Below are 23,153 nucleotides of genomic sequence, written 5' to 3' on the forward strand. Positions count from 1 at the left end.
GAACGTTGTTGAGATGATTGTACCTTGTTATATATTACCTTCCAACTGAACAATATGTAGCAGGTCTTAATTATTGTCAACTCATCTCATTTGCTTGCGCCCGCTGTGGATATGTACGAACGAGACAGCAGTATTATAATTGCTTCCAGCAGTATAGACGGGCAGACGTATCGTATTTCATGTGCCTAGTGTTATAGGGCTGTGCAAATAGGTGTTTAATTATAATAATAATTTGATTATTTAATTTGGCTATTATAGCTCTTCGTGAATTGAACAAATGAAAATAAAATATAATTATATAATATAATATATGTACATATATATATTTTTTTTTTGTAAAAGATTATATATAACTGTTTGAACCCGTTAGTCAATCTGCCAAAAAATGGTTTATCGGGACGTTATAAAAATACATATATAAAAATACATAAATATTGTAAAAAATTCGTAAATCATTTTACTGCCAAACTTTTTCACTATCACGATCTAGGCAAAAAAAATAGCACAAAAGTTCTATTATTTGGAATATTCCAATCTGTAAATATCCCTTAAATTAATTTTCCCCCATCAGAAACACCAGATAAAGCAAACAACACAAACCTGACCTCAATTATTTGATTTCCCAAAAAAAAATTATTCGCACATGCCGGGATTTGAACCCGCAACCTCTGCAATCGAAGTCGAGAACCTTACTTACAATAAAAATATCAATATCCACTTATTCCAAGAAGGGAAAGACATTATTCTAGTATATTTTTAAAGTGATTGTTACCATACCAAATTTTGGAAGAATCTTAAATGTGTATTTATTTATAAGCCTAAAAAGTTTTAACGTAAAAGTGGAATCATTAGTGTTTATATGAAAATATCAATATTTCATAGGAAACTATAATAGTCATTTTTTGTTTTTAACGAGTTTTATTATTCACAATGTACATTTGTTACGTATAAATTTTATTAAATTAGCGACCGGTTTCGACACGTCCGTGTCATTAACTAGCTATTACAAAAAATGTCTAGAAATTGTTACATAGTGAATGCCAAAGAAATACAAAAAACAATAATAATATTAATAAAAATGCATAGCAATAATAATAAAATATTATTGAATTTTATAAAATATATTATGATAAAACTATACTAACAGACCGAACGATTAGTCATAATAGACCCGGTATAGTTTTACATGAAAATATTATAAAAATAGCTTATATCATTGATGTCGCTATTCCAAATTCCTGTAACATTCAAAAATGTGTTAATGAAAAAATAAGAAAATACACAGATTTAGGAAACGAAATAAAAAGAATTTGGCATTCTCAGACTATAAAAATATGACCATTCGTTATTTCGGCTACTGGCATCATACCTAGCTCTCTCATTAAAAATTTAGGCGTATTAGATCTATCAAAAAATTTATATATAAAGATGCAAAAGTCGGTCATTTTGAATACATGTAGGATAACGAAAGATTTTTTAAATATTTATGTTGAGGGATCAGTAGGATTTATAGGCCCTGTTAGAAGTTTTACCGAGCCGAACCCTCTGATATGAAAATATCTGGAGTCGGTGATTTTTTTTCCCATTTGATCTCTGGTGAGTTGACGTGTTGTTGTTCTTGATTGTTTTGTATTTATTTTACTTATATAATGCACTTGCATAGTGTTGATTGACTAGCTGATCATTTGTGGAAAAGTGAGTGGAAGGGTTTAGTTTTTCCTATAATAAATAATGATAATAATACTTGGATGACTTGTATAGCGCCGTTTTTGTGCAAAAACACCTCAAGGGCGGGGGGAAGATTATGGGGAAGATTTAACCCGGACAACAAAATCGGAAGCATAAAAAAAATTATAAAAACTGTTTTTTATATGCCTACTCACTGTCAAAACCAAAACTTTTAATTAAATAAATGTATTCTCAACTGTGTTTTATATTTCAATGTTATGACAGCCTACTCACTGTAAAAACCTAAACTTTTAAATAAATAAAAGTATTCTCAACGGTGTTTTATATTTCAATGTTGTGACAGCCCTCATCAGTCGCAAGTCGGAAGAGCCGGCCGTTGGGGAGTGTGCTCATTGAATTGAAATATTTCCAATATTTGGGGAAAAAATATTTTTTCCTAAATTCTTACAATTTTATAGGGAATTTTAGTTTACATGTTAATTAAATCAATACCTCTCTAATAATTATTTCATATGGAGAAGATGCAGATTTACATAAAACTTTGAGATCTCTTTCGACATTTATGTATTTAGAAACTAAAATAAGCATAAATAGTAGTGGTTAAACCCAGTAAAAAGCTCATAGTTTACTTATAAAATCAAATTATTTTAATCGTGGATATCCGCCAGTTTTTAAAAAGCCGTTCATATAATGTTTATCAACACATTAGGGAATCTCAAGGGAAAATTCCCACATTGTAGGGAAAAATAGAAAGCCAGCTACCACATAAACGGCTAAGATAAAACACGCTATTTTTAATTTGTCATCGGGAATGTTCGTTGTTGTCGATCGGGAGACCTCGGGTGTTTATGCCCGGATATTAGCATCAAACCACTTGTTCAGTAACGTTTTGGCGGAATTGTCTACAAAATACGATGAGGGCGACACAGTTGACCAATTTATTAACTATTTTAGTAAATTTCGACAAAATCGTTATCTCTGCTACCCTCTTAACCAATAAGTGTTTTTATTTAAAAATCAATCAATCCCATCTGCAACAAGTTCTCGATTTTGTACATCACAAAGTTCAACCTTGGACTCAATCGAGGTATTCATTGCATACAGAGATATATAAAGTATTCAGTATTTTTTAAACTTGTTAAAAAAAAAATATTTCACTATAACAAAATGATCATTTTCTTACAATGATGTCACAAGCTAAAAAATAATCAGTAGAAAAATCTATTCATGTGAAATTTTAAAATATCTGTGGATGAAGAAGCGAATGATGATAATTGATTTGTTTTTTTAAATAAATATTCAGAAAATATGAGTTTAGAAAAAAACATAATAAAATTATATAAACTATCAATTTAAAACATATTTGTAATAATCACAATAATAATTTAACTACATTAAAATGATAATTAATGTAATGTTTTAATGTAATGTTATGTAATGTTTGTTTTAAATGTATTTAAAAACATTTTAAGAACCAACTATTTAACTGTCAAGTATTTATCGAAAAATAATATACAATGTGTCCAACATTAAAACTTTCACAATAATATTTACAGCTTGTCAATGATATCTTTACAGGTGGCCAGAAGAGTTTAAGAGTTTTAAATATTTTCAACTGGGTTTGCTGCGTATACATTTGCGAGCCGAGCCTCGAATTATGTGAGAGGAACGAAGCGACAGCAAATGGCGCGAAACGCCGCTTGCGGTTGCTTCGTTCCTTTCCCATAATTCAAGGCTCAGCTTGCGTTTCAGTTCGAAAATGTATACGCAGCATTATAATGAGCTGACGCTTTTAATCTTTATTATCTGTAATTTAAAATTAAATTTTTTTCTTTATTAATAAAATAATTGTTAAACTCATTGAAAGAGGATATTCAGGTTAATTGCTCGAAATAAAACCTACCTCTACAGATTTTTATTGCACTGGCATCCCAAATAAGTATGGTGGCGACACTATAGACTGCAAAGTTATCATTGCCAATCTGTGTTACCAATATTGTTATTAACTAAAATAATTTTTTAAACAATTTAACAATTCTATTCTAAAATAATATTATCAAGAAACAAAATTGTGGAAATACAATGTAAATGTAAAATGTCATGATAAATCATCAAACAGAATTTATTTTCCAAACTTTGATCACAATGATGATTACAATGGGTGGCCAATATGTATTGTGAATAAATGTACACAGTAGTAAATGGCTCAGTGGCTAATCAGTACAGCCTAACCAATGGAAAGGACAACAAGTCCCTAACAAAATTCCTGCAATCAGTATGGACAGATAATAATAATAATAATAAATGGATAATTTGTATAGCGCCATTTTTGTGAAAAATCACCTTAAGGGCGCTGTACCTAGATGTCAATTTGATGATTGACTTTGATGCTTACCAACAATGAAATACATTTCACCGGCTTACCAATAAATCTCTAACCAGACCAAGGCTGGGATAGAATCCCTCCTACCTTGAGTTTGACTTTGAGAGAATTGTTTTTACAATCTGCTGCTATTAGATGAGATTCATTCGAACACAGTTTTCTTTTTTAAAGTAGGAGGGCAAGAATAAATTAAATATAATGATTGCTTATACAGAATAGAGCCTATATATATTGCTTGAAAGTTGTCATTTTATAAGGACAACTATTCTTACATTTACATAACTGTAAGTGATATACCATTGTCCTTTATATTTCAATGATAGTTACATTAGTAAGTACATATATTTAATTAGGCTGCAGTGGGTATTCTGTTTAAAACAATAAGTTTGTCAACAAAGCAAACACATGTCAATTAGTGTAGTATTTACGCACTGAATATCATGCTGTATACTCCGCCAGCTTTAAGAGGTAAAACATTAAGGACACAACTTCACATTTTCTATTAAGGTACAGTTTCCAGCACAGCGTTTATGGCGACAGTGAAGCTTTACAACGGTATAACAGTATTATGTACTATACAAATGTACGGGTGCTTATATAAACACAGCTATACTGACGCAGCTTCAACACTCGGCGCCACTGCCGCGCGGGCTTCAGCGATAGAGCCGTGCTTGCATGCGTATTGTCGTCACAGCCGTGATTAGCTTGTGGTTTATTTTCAGGTTAACTTGTAAATATTATACTAATAAAAATGGAGGCTTTTGAAGTCTGCTAGGCGATAGTGTCGCGGACCTCCAAAGTCACTACAGTATTGCGGCGACACTAACGCAGAGTCACTGTCGCCATACATGCTGTGCTCAAAACCATACCTTTAGATACAAAGGATATCCAATGAAAGACTTCATACATACATTTGTGTAATTATAACGGTGTAAACAGAAACTACAGCAAGTATAAATACTTTAATTTCCAAATTTTAAATGTGATTATATTGATTTATCTGCTTTGTTTAGTATTCCACACGAAAAGCTTTTAAAAAATAGGGAAATCAATGCCTTTTTGGTATAAAAATAGCTAGTAAAACTCTGGAAATATTTAAAAAAAATAAATGAAATACCAATCACTTTTTGTCACAGTGCTGCATCCTTGTATTAATTAGATTGATTGTATAGCTGTAAGTTTGTAAGCTGCAAGCTATAAGCTAAATGCTGCAAGTTGTTAGCTGGAGTACAGTGAATGATTTTTCCTGTATCTTATAACTTAAGATAGCGTACATACATACACATTTAATCACAATATGAAGTAGGGACAATATTTATGTTTTAACAGTCATGAAAGATAAAATAGGAAGATTTTAACCAATGATAAATGAGCTGCAGAGATTTTTGTACATAGATTAAAATTGGTCCCATGAACATTAACATAAAAAAACTAAGTTTTACGCCTTATTATAAAAAAAATAGAGTTCAGGGCCAACTAGTTAATAACACAACTGCGCCTTCTTCAGAGAACAAATTGACGGCTTAAAGTCAAACAATGTTATCTACAAAAATATACAAATAATTTTACTTACATATGCCTTAAAGTCAAATAAATTACAATATTAAAAAAACATACTAACAATTTGAGGGTTTAAAGTCAAACAATGTTATCTACAAAAAGACTATGAAATAGTACTGGCATGTTTTTTTGTAGATAACATTGTTTAACTATAAGCCCTGGAATTACTAGTAAGTATATATTTTTGTAGATAACATTATTTGACTTTAAGACTAGAATTATTTGTATGTTTCTTGCAGATACATTGTTTGACTTTAAGCCCTCGAAATAGTAACAATTCATTCAATCTAGAAAACTTTTAAAGTGAGAATATTATTAAGCAATAAACAACACAAAATACAAATGAGCAATTAATTCACACATTAAATCTCAAATGAGTATTAAGAAATGGTAATTAAATCAAAAAAATTAAAGTAACAACATAATAATTAATAAATCTCTGATGCAAAAGTCCAGTAATTGTGATTAATCCCATTTTAAATTGTGGATTTTATCTTAAAAGTAATAACATACGGAAATTAGAGCAATGTATTGAGAAGGGCACCTACTAACATGAAATTATTAATTTCAAATACATTTTTAAAGTCAAACTTTATAAAATGGTAATATGTACTCTACAATTTACAAATAAAAACTTATAGTCAAACTTACAGAATGGTAATTAAACTACGATTTAAAATAATTCTTATATTATGGTTAAAGTCAAACTTTAAAAAAAGGCTACACGGCGAGTGCTTTGTTCCCATTTCATTTACAATTTATTCGCATTCGTGTGCGACTAAACAACTTGTATATAATACTGTAACAGAAAATGTCTGTGATACTAATCTACGAGTACCCGGCACACTACATTATTTACATTGGTGGCGGATGAATCATAAGACGATTGTTATTAATTTATGATAAAGTATTGCTCTCTTATACTTTAAATGCACTCCACTCATTGCAGCGGCCATTTCACATACCCGATTCGGCAATGCCTTCGTCATCTGTAACAGAAATTTAACAAATTAGAAGATGGTGTTTTTTTACCAAAGCATCCATAATAATAGTTTAAATGAGTATTTTTTTTTTAATAAAAGTTCCTAAAAAAATCCCTCTAAATCTAAATTGCGATTGGATATATTTTAAACATTTTTACATTGTCATTTTGCAGGTAATGCTAAAGTAGAGTAAAGAGTGCAGTAAAACGAGATCTTATTAGAATTACAAAAATAATGCAAGGTGAAGTTAACATAATTAATGATTTGGCGTGCAGAGTTTTTAGTCAATTGATACATATTATACTCATAGTAAGTTTTTGCTGAGAATGGCTAAGCTGCTGGCTTTAGCCAGCGTTGGTTGGGATTATCTAAACCACATCATATATCCAAATAACTTCTTCATTTACGCATATTACAAGCCAAATAATTATTGGCTTGTAATATAAATTATATAACATTACCATATTTTTTTCGACCGCACAATAGCATGAAAGAAGGCAACATAACATGAAGATTATTTCGTTACCAAAGTTGTACTAATTAAAAGAGGTACCAACAAATGTCGCTGGAATGCCATTGAATTTGTTCCCACAAGCACTGCCTAAAAACTAATAAAAAAAACTAACATTAATGCATCATCATTTGAATGCACACACAGCTCACAGCACATAAGTAAATAATATTCTGTGTAGTATATAAACAATGAATGATCTATGTGCTTTGACACTGGCGGCACTTGAGTACCCGTAGTTAATGCTTATGCCATGTGCCCGCGTAGTTGCAATTCGCAGTGGAACTTAGCGCATATTTTTTAAATATTTATATTTATTTTTTGCAATAATTTAATTAATTTTAATATTTTGTATGCTATTCGAATACGATAGAATAGACAGTGCTTATGTGCCTATATGGAATGCACACCTCTGCTTATACGGTATGGACATGTAGAGTGGATGCATAGAGAAAAGTTCACATTAGGAGTAAGATAGTGTCAATTAATAAATATTATCGACACAATGAGGACATTACTACTTAGCACCAAACATAAATTAGAAAAATTATCTAGTGCATTCTAGAAGTAGCATAATAAGTCTTGTATGTAATACATTTCCCGGCAATAAATAATACTTACAGTGAAATGAGAGGAAAAGAAAGATTTAAGCATGCAAGGTTTAGAAATGTTGCAATAAATACATATTTATGTATGTTACACATACTATATAATTTGTAGAATTCAGTAATTATTTTTTTGTTAGTAAATCAATCGCAATCAACTCTAACCAATCACAAATCGTATTTGAAAAAAAAACACAATTTGATTTATAATCCAAATCAAACGGTACCCACATATAAAATGAATCAACCCCAAAACAAAATACATTATGTACGTACAATATTACTTTACACATATTTATTTATTGTTTTCATTTTGTAGAATTTATAATAACTGTGATACTGTACTATTTAACTTTGTAGTGTGTAAAAGCCCATTAGGGCGTGTAATAATAATAAATAAATAAATAAGCAAATTTTATATTGCAGCAAATAAAAATATTTTGTATTGTAGATTCCAAGTAATATAAAGTATAACTATGTGAAAGATGTATTTTGTCAAGTAAATTCAAGATCTCTAGCAGCTTGCTGTCAACGTGCAACGAATTACGGTAGGATGTTCAATTAAGCATGCACCGATACATGTACAACATGTACATGTAATTAAACATGTACAACAATACAACACCATGCATCATGTTATTGATTGTCTGACAAATTAGAGAATGTGGTTGATGGTTGATGCAGAAATGCATTTTGGTAGGAGGCAGACTCGATAGAAAAAGAATTACCAATAGTTGCCTACAGACTCTCCGATTTCATTCGTACTAGCCGAAGGAAACACATTAGAAGGCTTGACTGTCCAAAGATCCTTTTTTAAGCCACATACATTTCTCGAGCCTTTTCCACACGTTTCCTTCAAATCGGATGGCCAAATCAGATAAATCTGTATAGGTAACTGGATAAAACAGAATAGTGACAAAACAGAACATGAAAAAAAAACAGGTTAGTTTAGGTTAGGTTGTAATTTTTTCTATTTCTTCAATGTTCTGTTCAGATTCTATTTTGTTTTGTGATGGAACCGTCTATGGGCCCCTACTCCAAAATATCCAGAACAACTTCGGCAAAGCTGCACAGTAAAATCGAATTTACATTACAAAACTAGTTGCGCAATTTGTTTAATTATATTATTTTCACTGGTAGCTTGATGAGTTAACATAGCTGCATCATGCATGCATCATCATCATCATCATCATGCATGTTTAATGAAACCAAAATAGTTTCGCGCCCCGTGCCATTTTTTGGCAACACTAGTGTCATGCAATTAATTTCATTGTGTAAAATGTGATGAAACTAGTGTCTCGAAAATGCTTCACGGATTTTATTATGAGTTGCAAAAAAATTTTTTGATGCTCCTGGTGTTGGTGTTGTTGAGATACTGAAGATTGCACAACACAAAATTTTATACATTTTCCCAACCGTTTGGGATAGTGAAATTAATTCTAACATGGGTGAAACTAGTTTCGTAATGTAAATTCAGCTTAAATGAAGGGCCATCCACATTCTTTAATTTGTCAAGCTCTAGATAGTGTTTACATAAAGCGTGCCTAGTAGTTCCAGTGATTACAGACCCCGAACCAAAAGCTCTCTGGGCACAACGCTGACAGTTCTCTGTTCACTGACAATAGAGTTAGTATTGGGAACAGGAACAAGAACAGTCAGGTTTGCGCAGACACAACAGACATCATCTCTCCTTCTCTCCGGTGGGGTGATTTGAATCCACACTCGTGCTACTCGTGTCCACGGAATCTCCGTTTGACTTGCCTGGATTCAACATATAACCTTGCACTGAGAATTCATTTTATACATGGGGCAAATCAGATCAGTTTGTAAATTTAGAGCGAATAAGATTATAGTTAAAATCATTAATTAAGTAAACCTTCTAATAACAATGATAAAAATTTATAAATTTCTGGAAAAATGATACTATTTTGAAAGAATCAACTAAGGTTAGAAGAAAAAAACAATTCATTACCTGATTTCTTTTTATTTTTATTTTTAATTTAACCGCTTGTCAAAGACAGATCACTGCAAACAGCTGTGGAGCAACAGGTTGCAACAGTTGTACAACTTTAGAACAGAAATGTAAACATATGTACACTTAGTCGAACTTTAGGAATCGAACCTACAGATGTAGGTCTATACTTTTCATGATCATAGTCTCACTCACGGCTATCCCGCTGGTGTTGATAAGTGTGTTAATATGATATTGTTATTAAAAGGTCCACAATACTTTCTACAACCAAATCGGCGGAGTTAGAGAGTGAAAGGTTTCCCATAACCACAATAATAAATACAGGTGATGTTAATTTGAAAGTAGGTAAGACAAAACTAAATGCTGTACATGGAAAGATAAACTGTTCTCATTAAATGATATCAGACATGTGTGTCATCAGAAAGATTGTAATTGAATACTTGCAAGAAATTTAAAAAAAAAATGCAAATAAATTGAGTAAAAATCTTCATTTATTTTACATATTTGAGGATGAAAGTTAATTTTGTTAATTACGTAAAAGTAGTATTTAACAAACAACAGTGAGACACAAAAAAACATTCTGGAGTGCGTAATATTTGATTGTGGAAATTGAAAACTTAAAACCCAAACTGTACCAAAATTAAAAATATTTTTGTAAACTCATTTTACTGTGTTTTTATGTTTAAATAACTACCCCTGGATTATAATTGAGTGTACATTTCTATACAATATTCTTTTGCAGTATCAAACATACTATTCTTATGTCTTTTAATATGTCCATATTATATTCTCCATTTAAATTTAATTAATTACTTGTCCAGGTTTCCATTTGCAATATCATCATTACTCTTGAGCCTCGGTTACACAGAGCGATTTCAACTCTGCTATTGTAGCATCAAAATCGCTCTGTGTGTCGACGTCTTTGTTGACAGTATTTCACGTTATGACATGTGTGTGTATAGGTGTGTATTTCAGAAATGAATGGACAAGCATAAGAAAAAGGAGTGTACCTTCGAAGGCCTGATTGTGATGGATCTGATGCTGGGGCGGAGATTGGTTATTGTGGTTCATCTCCTGTCCCTCCAACACAGCCAGCAGGCACTGGTGGATGCAAATGTACTGCTGCTCTGTCTGCACCATCCACACACGCTCCTTGCGCATGTTGTAAACGATGCCGAAGATGTCAACGTACTCAGCGCAGCCTGCTATCTGCTGGATGATGCGATCCAGCGTGATGAAGGTACCAGATCTCCCTACTCCTGCGCTGCAGTGCACCACGATGGGCCGCTGGTCGGGGCCCACGCGCTCACGGAAGGCGCGCACGAAGCGCACCAGCGTTTGTGGTGGGTTCGGCACGCCAAAGTCTGGCCATGTCGTGAAGTGAAAGTGTCTTATGGCACGCTGGGTTTCTCCCTGAAATCAACAACATTCCTCCATAAGCTTCATCCAATCATAACACGGCATGCGATGAATGACCTCGACATGTGCGAACAAGTATCAAGCAATAGTAGAACATTAATCCCAAATTCTTAAATGTATTATATACCTAACTAAAATTGATTTTCTTTTTATTTTGTCCTTTTAACTTCTAAAAAGTAGTTATTTGGTAGTTGCGAACCGCCTCATGCGCTAGTCATGTGAAGTTTAACCACTTAGCACAAAACAACAATGAAAGTTTTGTCGGTAACTTGCTACTGTGTACTGTGTACGGACAATGCTACTGAAGAACTAAGTTTAGTAATTAATATTACTATGTGCTAATTGTACTCACCCTACAGAGCATGAACTCCGTAACGCTCCAGTCCTGGTAGTGACTGTCGTTGAGTATTGTGACGGAGATGTCGCCGTAGTAGACGGGCCGAGTATCGAAGGGCCAGTAGTGGTCGCACTTCTCACGGCCCTTCTCGATGCAGCGCGTCAACATCACAATGGCGCGCGAATTGCTCTCCCAGCACATCCGCCAGAAGTCATCCCGCGTCGAATGCAGTGGTCCCTGTGTCACCACAAACTCGCGGGGGGAATTGTAGCCCTGGAAATAGCACCATTTGTGATTAAAATCAAGGTTCAGTAATTCATAGATGTATTACTTTGAAATAGAGACATTGTAGAGGGGTTATCATAGATAATAGGAATAAAGGGAGATATGGCATGAAAGCTTGCTGACCGTCGCTGACAATCAAAGCGGCGGAGCCAATGAAAGTTATGCGCATGGTGTGTAGATAGAAACAAAAGTCAGGTGCCGCTAAGCGTAAAGCGATTTGCAGTAGTATGGGTTAACAATGTTGGCAAAACTTTTGTGCAAGCACTTTCTTAACAAATAATGGTTCATAACCCATCATCCTTGCTTCTGTTATATGTTGATGGGGGTGATGCAAGTAACCTATTCAACTAACTACATTATATAGGTATGTGGTTACATACAGGCACGTAGTTGGCATTGATATAGTCGGATCCCTCCTCATCATCCACAGGCTGCAGTTTGAACCTCGAATGGTCGTACGGCAAGATGTTGGTGAAGCGGTTCTTGGGCCGGTTGCACGGCAAGTCGGCCGCAGTGCAAGCTTGCTCACGTCCCACGTGCTTCAGCTCTTCGAACTCTTCGCTGAATCTGCAGGAAAAACAAATATTCAATTTACTTATAATAAAGGACTACTACTAAATATAAGAATTCTACTTATTTATGTAAAAGAATAATTGATATTTATCTAACATGACCATACATTCCGTTTTAAAAGGGAACATTTCGTTTTGCGAGACCTTGTACCGTTGTTCCGCAGACGTCCTGTTGGACTCGGAAATGTTGCGGTTTCAGAAAACGAGGCACTTGCTATATAAAATTGAAAGATTGTGTCAAGTATTAGATATTATGGAGCCTGAATGGATTATTGGTTAGCACGTCCAAAATATCCATAATCTCAAGAAATACAAAAAAAAAAAGCCCCAAATAAAAGTGACTCAATGGGTAATAAATAAGTCAGAGGAACATTAGCATAACAAAAACAAACATTTTAGGGCCAAAAAAGTATATCTTAGTAAATAAAATATAGTTATATTTACCTAAAATCTGAGTCAGCCGACATGATCCTGTAATGCTCTGCAAAGTCGGATATCCTGACGGGACGAGATGTCTCGATGACGCTGTCGGGCAAACTCATGGTGTCGTTACCATTGCGCGCCTCCTTGGCCTTGCGGCCGGCGGCCCTGCGTCGCTTCAGCACCACGATGAGGATGACCAGCAGAGCCAGGAGGGCAAGCGGCACCGTGACTCCCACTATCACGGGCGTGTTGTCCGTATCTATAACACACAAACATACATACATTCAGATGCTTTTACTGTATTTCCCGTTTAACTAAACCCATTGATTCCATGAATAGTTCTTGTTGCATAATAGCATGCTTCTAGCATCTTCTATCATCCCCAAGCATTCCTACATTCCACATAATCAATTAAATCATCTGATGCCATTATTTCACATTATCTTCACGGATTGATTTATTTATTTAATATATTATAAATTTAAATGCCCTTAAACCCCTCGACTCATATACTCGACGATACAGGTGGTCAAACAAAAATACATGCCATGCAATTTGGGACATATTTATCACTTTTGAAAAAATTGTCACATTTGTGGTATTGCATTCCGAACTATGGCATACATAATATAGAATAAAATGATACACAGTTCATTGAAGTTGAAGTGTTGATTTTATCACATTTGTGGTATTGCATTCCGAACGACGATTTATTCAATCGAAGTATTGATTTTATCAAATCTACATATAGTGTTATGAAAAATATGCAAGCATTATTATTCATTTTTATTTAAGAAAATTGAAATACATGTAGTTCAAATAACGTGTTTCAATTATTGCGGAATGCCCCGGAAATAACACTTGTTTCAAATCTTGATACACATGAATACCCTTAATAACATCAACCCTAAATAACATGTATTTTAACAATAACATTACTATACATCTAGTCTCGTTATGGTCTCAGAAAATTTGGCAAGTAAGAAACCCTCTTATATTTCTAGTAAATTCTTAATTTAAACATTGTTCATGTATGACAAAGGCAGATAGGCAAAGAATATGTGTGTACGAACGAAATAGATATAGGTCAGGCGGTGTCTTCGTATTTAAAAGGTGAGGAGAATACTACATTCAATATCATGGGCAGTGGCGGCTTGTACTCACAAAAGTGGGTAGAGCGGTAAAAATATTGCCAATCTATCCCTACCTACTGGAATGATCGGTAAACTAAAGTGGCGCAATCTCACCGAAGAATTGGTGAGCACCGTTTATGTTTCTGAGAAATTTCAATACTATGGTCGACAACCACGCTCTGCGCGTATACATAATTGATGTTCCCGGGTGACGTTTCTCAATGAGCAATATGGAATTCGCTCGCACCATGTGACTTAAGACACGTGATACAAAGAACAAAAATTCGAACCTGTTGAATTTAACATAATATTTTTATTACTCTTATTTGCTTTGATTTTCGATAATATTATTATCGGTTGATAATTATTATTTTTAGATTGACTGAAATTTTGGGGGTGCGTTGCTCCGACGCTCCTTAGAGCTAGCCGCCACTGACGACAGGTGTGATTGAGATTGAAATGAAAAGATACGCTTACTTGCTTACAACACGAATATGGAAAACTATATGAGACAACCTACTGTCAGTAGGTTGTCCTTCTTATACTTATGTGTTCATTATTTCGCTTTCTCTAACGGAGCTTAAAATCTTCTGGAAATGATCGTATCATTAATAAGTAATTTGCATGAATTTACGAATGAAATGTTATTCCTAGGCTTTTACTAGTGTTTGCCGTATAGTGGAAACACTTTATCATCACAAACGATGGCATTTCGGCACTCATTTATGCAATTTGGTTAGAGATAAGCACACAAACCTCAAGCGACAATTGTCATTTAGTACTAAAACCATTAAATCGAAAGTAGGACAATAACCGTGTCTTTCGCTTGCCACTTTTGAGATCTCTACATCATGTCTATAGTTTGTAATGTCATTGTATTTTAACAATTTAAAATGATATGGATAATCCTCTTTTTCCATCTGGGTCAATACGCAAGGTATAAATAATATGGATAAACCTCTTTTTCCCTCTGGGTCAGTACGTAAGGTATAATGTAGTTTGGCCTCTGTTTTAGTGACAATTCAGAACATGTCACAGCAAATATCATAGAGCATTCAAATGTATGAGTAAATATATTTCTTACTATTAATAAAAGTAAACTAATAGACCTTGAAGCAAGTCTTCAATAGAGCAACAATTCTTGGGACTATCAATTGGACACACCTTACTCAGTTTAATTTAAGTCACATTAGTTTTTGAAAACTAGCCGAAACTTTTACATTTAAAATGGAATGCAGTACATACTGTCGGATGATTCTGACATGTGGAAAACTTTACACAACGATATTTTAATGATTTAAGATCAATGTTAATTAACTTAACACAACTTGACACATAATTTACAATTTAGGTTATGCTGTCATAAAAAACAAAAAGTACACAATCCACTTCTGATCAAAATTCGAATATGAACTGCGAGATCTGATAAGCTTATCACTGAAAAAAAAAGTAAAGATAAAAAAAATTACGATTGTATTACTCAGATATTAATACAGGGTACTCAAAATGAGTAACAAAAAATATACTATAATATTATTAATTTTAAATGGGAAGTCTTTTCAAGAGAAAATTGTTTTTGGAAATAAAAATTATATCATTGTTGGGATTCATCACGGGAATGCACAAGTGACATTTTAATGCCAATTGAAATCATTTTCTCCGAGAATGTTCAACGACAGAATGCCAAATATTTGCTACAATGTTTTTTTTTTAACAAGGTCTGTGGATATATTTTCATTCTATGGTTTCGGCACGTGGCACCTCCAACATTACGCTTTGACGATTGTGTATTGGTCAGATTGCCAACCCTGGAATTTTTTGGGACACATGGGTTGCCAATCAATCACAAAACCTGAGACTTCAAAGCTAGAAATCATTTCTTGTACAACAGCCAAGAGCAGTGGGCTCCCTTTTTGCTGGGGACCGACGAATCAGCTCCATAATTTCGTCATCACATTTGTTTTCATTTTTATTTATATTTTTATTTCATGTGCAGGTTCAAACTTTTTATTTTGAATCTGTACAATGCATGTTCGAACGCCGCCTGCGATGAGTCTTCAAGTACTTCCTGATCTATTACGACGTGATAGCCTGATGTGATCGCTGTGAATTGTTAAATTTACCTATTGATTGCCTTGTAACTATCGATGTAGTTCAACCTAACCGCCGTAGAAAAAAATAATCATCTCAAGTGTCGATCGCCAAGAGATATTATTAGTGTTTTAACGTGCCTTGTGATCTCAAATACCTCTTCAAATCATCCGTGTGGGCCCCATTTAAATTATCACATCAAGAAAACCAAAGCTGCCGGTGAACACGCTGTATTGTGTAGTACTCTGTTTTGGTGTGGGGCATACAAATCTATATCGGGGATCACAGGTTTCATTTGGCAGAGAGTAGGAACTACATATTTCCTTTCCTCGCAACCACGTCACGTTACAATATTTTTATTTTAAAATCTGGAGGATACATCATGGAGAATCCAAACACATCTACCGATCCTGGATTTTTACCAGCTTTCTCTGGTCTTGGGAACAACTTTCACAAGGCCATTTTAAAACTATCAAGAAGATTATTTGTGGAAATCAAGTTGAGATGATTAGCTGTAGACAAGCTGTTCTTCTACTATCTACGATTCACGCAACAAAAGGTATCACACAATCCTATAATTAAGCAAGCCCCATTTTGCCAGACAATATAAATCTTAAATGCGTAACTCTAACTTCTGTTTACAAAAACCCCATCCTTTGCAGATCAGATGCTTATATTTTGCATTGGAGTTCTCACGTCTTTATATTAGTTTACCTTGACAAAATCCTCAGAACATTAATTTGTATTTTACATAATAATTTTATCTAAAATTGTTGCCACTTAATCCCATAGTAAAGTATGTAACATCGCTTCCAAAGACCGCATTGCGGCATGTGTTGTGGTTTTCTCGTTCTCCTAAACAATTTGTTAACTGTCATATTCGCAGTTTTGCATGCCATACTACAAAACAACAATGAAGTTACAATATATAGACATTCTGTAGATTTCTCAAAGTGGCAGGCAAAATGTTTTCGATTTCATAGTTTTATTACTAAACTGTCACGCGTCGAGTAAGGTTGTGTGCTACCTACCTTAAATTGCCTTCAAAAAGCGCCAAAATGCCCTTGTGTGTGATAGAAAGTGTTTTAATTACTCGGCAAACACTTGTAAATTCAAAGGAATAACATTTCATTTGTAAATACATGCAAATTTATTTATACTTTTTTTTTTCGATTATTATAAATAATACAGTTGTTCCCCTCCTAAAGAATTTATGCATCATAGAGAAATGCAAGGCCGACTAGAGTAGAGGTTAGGGCGCGCAACAGTCAAATTACAAAGTAACTAAATTTCACTGTTTAAAATAGTCTAATCACTCTGTTTAATCAATTCTTGCGGTAAAACAACATACAAATTAGCTGTAACGAGTATCAACAAGAATCGCCGCCAATTGCAAACTATCATTGCTCTATTATAGCACGGCACTGAGTTGATCAATTGACACCTCAAAAAGCACCCAGGCCTATAACTCTAGTCAGTCTTGAATACGAAGGCGCCACGCAGTCCTGTCGTTTATTTCGTTCACACACATATTTTTTTTGATGTCTATCTTTGTCATACATAAACATTTGAATTAAGAATTTACTGGAAACATAAGAGTGCTTCTTACTTGCCACATTTTATCTTAATTTTGTGAGACAATAAGTCTAGATGCATTGTAACGCCATTGCAAAATAATATATTTTTTTTAATGTGATAACAGAGAAATATCAATCTCTAAATGGTATAAAACAAAGTCGCTATCCACGTCTGTCTGTTTGTGCGCTTAGTTCTTCTAAACTACGTAACGGATTTTAATAGGGTTTTCACTATCATTTAGAGAATTTCTTCCACAAGGTTTATATATTTAGTTATTTTTTTGTTTTATACTACATGTATAGAGAAGAGATAAAGAAGAGTCTCTGTGGTGGTCGGCGTGGATTTTATTTATTTACAAATCTACAGGTTCATTACAAGATTGAGGAAATTTTGCACATTTGACCTTGAAGAGGAAGGTCAATATCTACAATAGATTTTGAAAACTCTGTGTAAAGCCAGGGCAACGCCGGGGACTTCTGCTAGAAAGAATTTAATTCTAAAGAATTTTACCGCTTGTAAATTGAATAAGAATCAGTATTTTTGGAAAAACTGTCCCCATACATTGTGATAACAAGGTCAACAACAACAAATAGCAAGCCTTTAGTTTTGAAACAAACACAAGATGCGTACAAACACATACAACAGCAAGAATGCACAGTTAGTTTTCAGTAAAACATTAATAAAGTGTTATACCGCATACCTGTAATGTAACTCACCTAAAAACAATACTCCTGAATGCCAGCATAAATCCAATTAACAAATAATTAAAATGAGGGTGCTTTGCTTTCTCGGGACAGTTACTTAAAAGTTAAATGAAATACCAAGTAGGTGTCACAATTATATTATTGTATTTTTTTGGAGTCCCAAAATACTTAAAAATACCCTTCACTCTGTCCTCTCTCTCTTACCACGTGGGTCTCTTCAAGACCCTCTCCATAAAAAGATCCTTCACACAACATCCTCAAAGATGACGGAGTTATGACTTCCCAACCGTTTAATGGTGTTTTAGTTACACATTGAATAAAGACTGTAAAACTTCTATTTTGAATTAATACTAATAAAAAATGTATTTAACTGCGCTGTGAAAGAACTGGCAACATTGCATTTTGGCAATTTTGTTTTTAAAATGGTACTTGTTTTTATAAACATCTTCAAAATGAAGAACTATATAGAACATAGGTTTCCACACGACTGTGTCATTCACTAGGGTTTTTAAGTTCAAATTTTAGTGAATGACACAGACATTTCGAAACCGGTGCGAATTATTAAAAAAAATAATAATACAAAAAATAAACAAAAAAGTAACAAAAGTGTACAATATAAAATAAAACTCTTCATAAACAAAATGTGTAGAAATTGTTACATAGTTAATGCCTAAAAAGGTATCTACTTTAAATGAGAAAACTATGTTTTAAGAAAATAACAAAATCTGTTCTGAATAAAATATACAAACGATTGATATCATAATAATAATTGATTTCAATAATAGGAAATTAAGATATCATAATAATAATTGATTTCAAACGATTTCAATAATAGTAATTGGATAATTTGCAAAGCAGCGTTTTTGTGAATCATTTCAAGGGCACTGTTGACATTATAAAAATAGAAGACATGCATATATATTCACACTAATCGAACAAAAAAGGTAACACCACTTATGAAAAGGATAGCCATTCAAAGAATATGTGTGTAGTGTACAAATGAAATACAGTAGAACCCCGTTAATTCGAACCCCGATAATTCGAAAAAACGCGTAATTCGAAATTTTCGCCAAAAAAATTTCCGCAGAAAAATTTTTTCATACAAAAATTTTTTTAATTCGAAATTCGTTAATTCGTAATTCGAAATTTATTTTTGTCCGCGCACGAAAATTTGTTCGCGTAATTCGAAAAAATTTGATTTTTGCGAAAATAAATCATAATATTTCGTAAATCTGAATCTAAAAGTCGATAAAACGCCGAAAAATGTATTTTTACGTTGTTATACATCGTCCTAATTAGTATTATTATCTTGTAAATCTGAATCGATTTACAATGGAATGTCGTACTTTTTCAAATTTATTTCGAATATCCGAGTTTGAAGGGCCGAGAAAATACGTTTTACGCGGAAATATGTCGTAGTTTTACGAGTTTACACCAAATATCTGAATTTAAAGGGTCGGCCGCGACGCAACTCGGCCGCGAAATTTCGATTTACGCGTAAATGTATCGTATATTTACGAATTTATTTCGAATATTTGAATTTAAATATCACGCTGCGACGGAAATCGGCCGCGAAATCTCGATTTACGCGTATTTTTACGAATTTATTTCGAATATCTGAATTTTGAAGGACCCGCCGCGACGGAAATCGGACGCGAAATTTCAATTTACGCGGAAATATATCGTATTTTTACTAACTTTACTTCGAATATCCGAGTTAAAAAATACGGCGTGACGGAAATCGGCCGAAAAATTTCGATTCACGCCGAAATATGACATATTTTTACAAATTTACTTCAAATATCTGAACTTAAAAGGCCGGCCGCGACGAAAAACTGCCAATAAAATTCGATTTACGCGGAAATATATCATATTTTTACGAATTTACATCAAATATCTGAATTTAAAGGGTCGGCCGCGATGGAAATCGGCCGCGCATTTTCGATTTACACGGAAATATATTGTATTTTTACGAATTTATTTCGAATATCTGAATTTAAAGAGCCGGCCGCGAATTCTCGTTTTACGCGGAAATATATCGTATTTTTACGAATTTAAATTCGGATATTTGAAATAAAGGGCCGGCCGCGACGGAAAACAAGTATCGTATTTTTACGAATATCTCAATTTAAAGGGTAGGCCGCGACCGAAATCGGCAGCGAAATCTCGATTTACGCGTAAATATATAGCATTTCTACGAATTTATTGCGAATATCTGATTTAAAGGGCCCGCCGCTACGGTAATCGGCCGCGAAAATAAAGAAATAATTGGTATTAATACGAATTTACAACTAAAATTCCACCTGGATTTGAAGAGGCGGCCGAGAAAATCGATTTTCGGCATTTTTTTTTTTTTTTTTCTTGATAAAATTTCGAATTACGTGGGAATTCGTTAATTCGAAATTTGATTTTTGATGTCCGGTGGATTTCGAATTAACGAGGTTCTACTGTAGCTATTTAATTATTTATTTATTAAAGCCCTTTTTCGGGGCTTTTACATGAGAATATTAAGAAATATATATTATTTATTTTACATAACTGAATTGACCACTAGACCTAGTTCAGTGAAACATTGCGCCTTGTCTCAGTAATGTATCTCACTATATTAATTCATCCCTGCATTTCAAGGACAGATTTCAAAAGTTTAAAAAACACTTCCTAGAGAAACGATTGAGGAAACAGCGCTGGAAAGTGGTAATAATTTAGATGGTGGATGAATTATTATTACCTGTCTGTATAGGGAAGCTGTAGGCCGTATCGGTGAATTTGTCCGGGGCTGTAAAGGCCCTGACCTTGACCTTGTAGACGGAGCCAGACTTTAGAGGCCCGTTGCAATAGCCCGTGTGGCGCACGTCACACTCCTCCCACCCAATTGTGAAGTCCTCCACGGAGCTATTGTTGAATGGATAGTACGGTTCCATCACCTGAAACCAAAGCATTCGATTTAATTCAGAAAATAACTATGTACTTAAAACACAGTAACAGTGAGCAATCAACACACTTTTGAAAAGTGATATCTAGGATAAACAGGTTAAATGAGTTACGTTAGGTTAGGTTTAATGATTATTTTTTTAACGCTTTTCATGACTTTTCAAAGGTGTGTTTATTTATTTGTTATTTATTTATTTCGTGTTTAGTTGTCATGGAACTATTTTTATGCATTCCATTCCGTTACTTTTACGTTCCACTTATAAGTTTCCACTAGAGGTGAGTAATACTTGAAACAGTTCTTTCGTAAGTGTTTAAGTTCAAAAACAGTTGCAATAGTTTTGTGGATTTTGGGATTGACCGCACGTAAACCGATGCAAAGAAACGCATATTTATTAAACGTTTTCTCGTTAAACGGCTACTCATTACCTACCCGTCCACGATTGGACGCACGGAAACTGTTGCAAAAAACGCTTCCGCCCGCAACTGGCCGACTTTGAACCGATGCAAATAAACGCATATTTATTAAACGCTTATTATTTATTAAGCTAGTTTAATCTAGCAGACCTCAAATTAATTACGAAACCAGACTTTGTTCAATTGAATGTAGAGGTGGGACATGGTAAAACACTACCTTTTGATCTGGTTCGTTAAAAATATAAACAGGTTCATTTTTATTTAACTCACTAAATAAAGTAAATTAATAAATTTGCATGTTAAAAATATATAACTTTCCAATATTCATAGATGAAAAAATTACAAAATCGCAATGTACAAACTTTTGCAGAAAAGCCCACGTCATAAAGATTTAAAATCATACCTGGTACGGAGGCCAAACGCTGTAAGCCTGCACGTCTCTCCAAGATGGCATCTCCAATCCGGACGCGTTCTTGGAATCATCTTCCGCTACGATTATAGTGAACATGGTGATGTTTCCATTTTGGGAGGAGAAATAGTTCTTTCTGAATCGGATTTGAATGGTGGTTGGAGTTCTGCACACCTCCGTGGGAACCACTTGAGCCCTGGGCTTTGGAGGGGCTAGAATTGGCATTTTCTGCTTCCAAATAACCTCTTTACCATAACCTACTTTGGTCTCCGCTTGAATCCTGAATATGTAAGTTTTTCCTGGGACTAAATTCTTGAGGGATCCTTGGGTCTCCCAAGGTTTAAAGTCTTTTTTCAGCGTGTGGATGGATCCTTCTAGTCCGTATGTAATAGTGAATTTTCTAACTATACCATTTTGTTCAGAAGGTTGTAGCGCCCATGTAAATGTTGTTTCGCTCGGTTGAATGTCCATTGGTTGAAAACTAGAAACATTAACATATCAGAAATAGACGTAAAGAGTTACCGCGTTAAATGCCAGCTTTGGACAGCGAAAGCTTGGAAAATATTGCAGTTTTTAAAATATTTTTTTGCAAGAGACCACAGGAGGTTAAATCACAGGAGAAATCTGCAATTTAAATAAGATTAAGGCGGAGTTAGCACATGCGTTAGGAATTCATAAATGCAAAATTAATGAATGCACTACGTCAATTGTTGCAGAGTTTTTCAAGCCATACAAACTCCACTGATCGGCGGAGCTGGTGGTGAACCAAGGATCATTAAATTCAAAACAAATATAACACCTTCTCGACTTCCAAAAAATAAGGATCATTCTCTTACCTGTCAACTTTGCCGGGCACACTTTCCAGGGTGGTGAAAGTAGCAGAAATAGGAAGAGAACTCCTCAAAATGCTGGATTCAGTCCCAGATCTAACACTGATAGTGAAAGTATAGTTTCTATGAGGCTTTAGGTTGGACAAGGTTATGTAGTCGTTCGATGTGACATTTTGCAAGAGAATTGAATCAGTGTTCGGATATTGTTCTGTCAGGTATTGGACTTCGAAAGCGTTCCATTCTCCTTGAGGAGTGTCCCATTTTAAGGTTATTTCGGTATCAGTAATTTTTGTTTCATTTAAAGTTGTGATTGGTTCGGGATCT

The 23,153-nt window shown here is 34.0% G+C and overlaps 1 protein-coding gene across 3 annotated transcripts in view; it reads right to left on the reverse strand.

Annotated features, from left to right (window-relative positions):
* Positions 1-1,383: 1,383 nt before the first annotated feature.
* The window catches only part of LOC149423641 (tyrosine-protein phosphatase 10D-like), a 111,390-nt gene continuing 89,620 nt past the window's right edge, over positions 1,384-23,153 (reverse strand). For 2 of the 3 annotated variants that reach the window (XR_016302204.1, XR_016302203.1), the window contains 9 exons: positions 22,836-23,151; positions 21,994-22,480; positions 20,974-21,169; positions 12,761-12,998; positions 12,125-12,311; positions 11,475-11,732; positions 10,714-11,116; positions 9,300-9,492; positions 1,384-6,621 (listed from right to left, as the gene is read on the reverse strand). Coding sequence is in view for 1 of the 3 variants with exons in the window: in XM_089631695.1 (XP_089487821.1) it covers positions 6,590-6,621; positions 10,714-11,116; positions 11,475-11,732; positions 12,125-12,311; positions 12,761-12,998; positions 20,974-21,169; positions 21,994-22,480; positions 22,836-23,151 (2,117 nt within the window). In the remaining 2 variants the exon portion in view is untranslated. The remainder of the gene's footprint in view (positions 6,622-9,299; positions 9,493-10,713; positions 11,117-11,474; positions 11,733-12,124; positions 12,312-12,760; positions 12,999-20,973; positions 21,170-21,993; positions 22,481-22,835; positions 23,152-23,153) is intronic. The other variant, XM_089631695.1, reaches the window with a different exon arrangement.

The sequence above is a fragment of the Hesperophylax consimilis genome, chromosome 5, assembly GCF_061612785.1.
Source record: "Hesperophylax consimilis isolate HC1 chromosome 5, BYU_Hcon_1.0, whole genome shotgun sequence".
Lineage (NCBI taxonomy): Eukaryota > Metazoa > Arthropoda > Insecta > Trichoptera > Limnephilidae > Hesperophylax > Hesperophylax consimilis.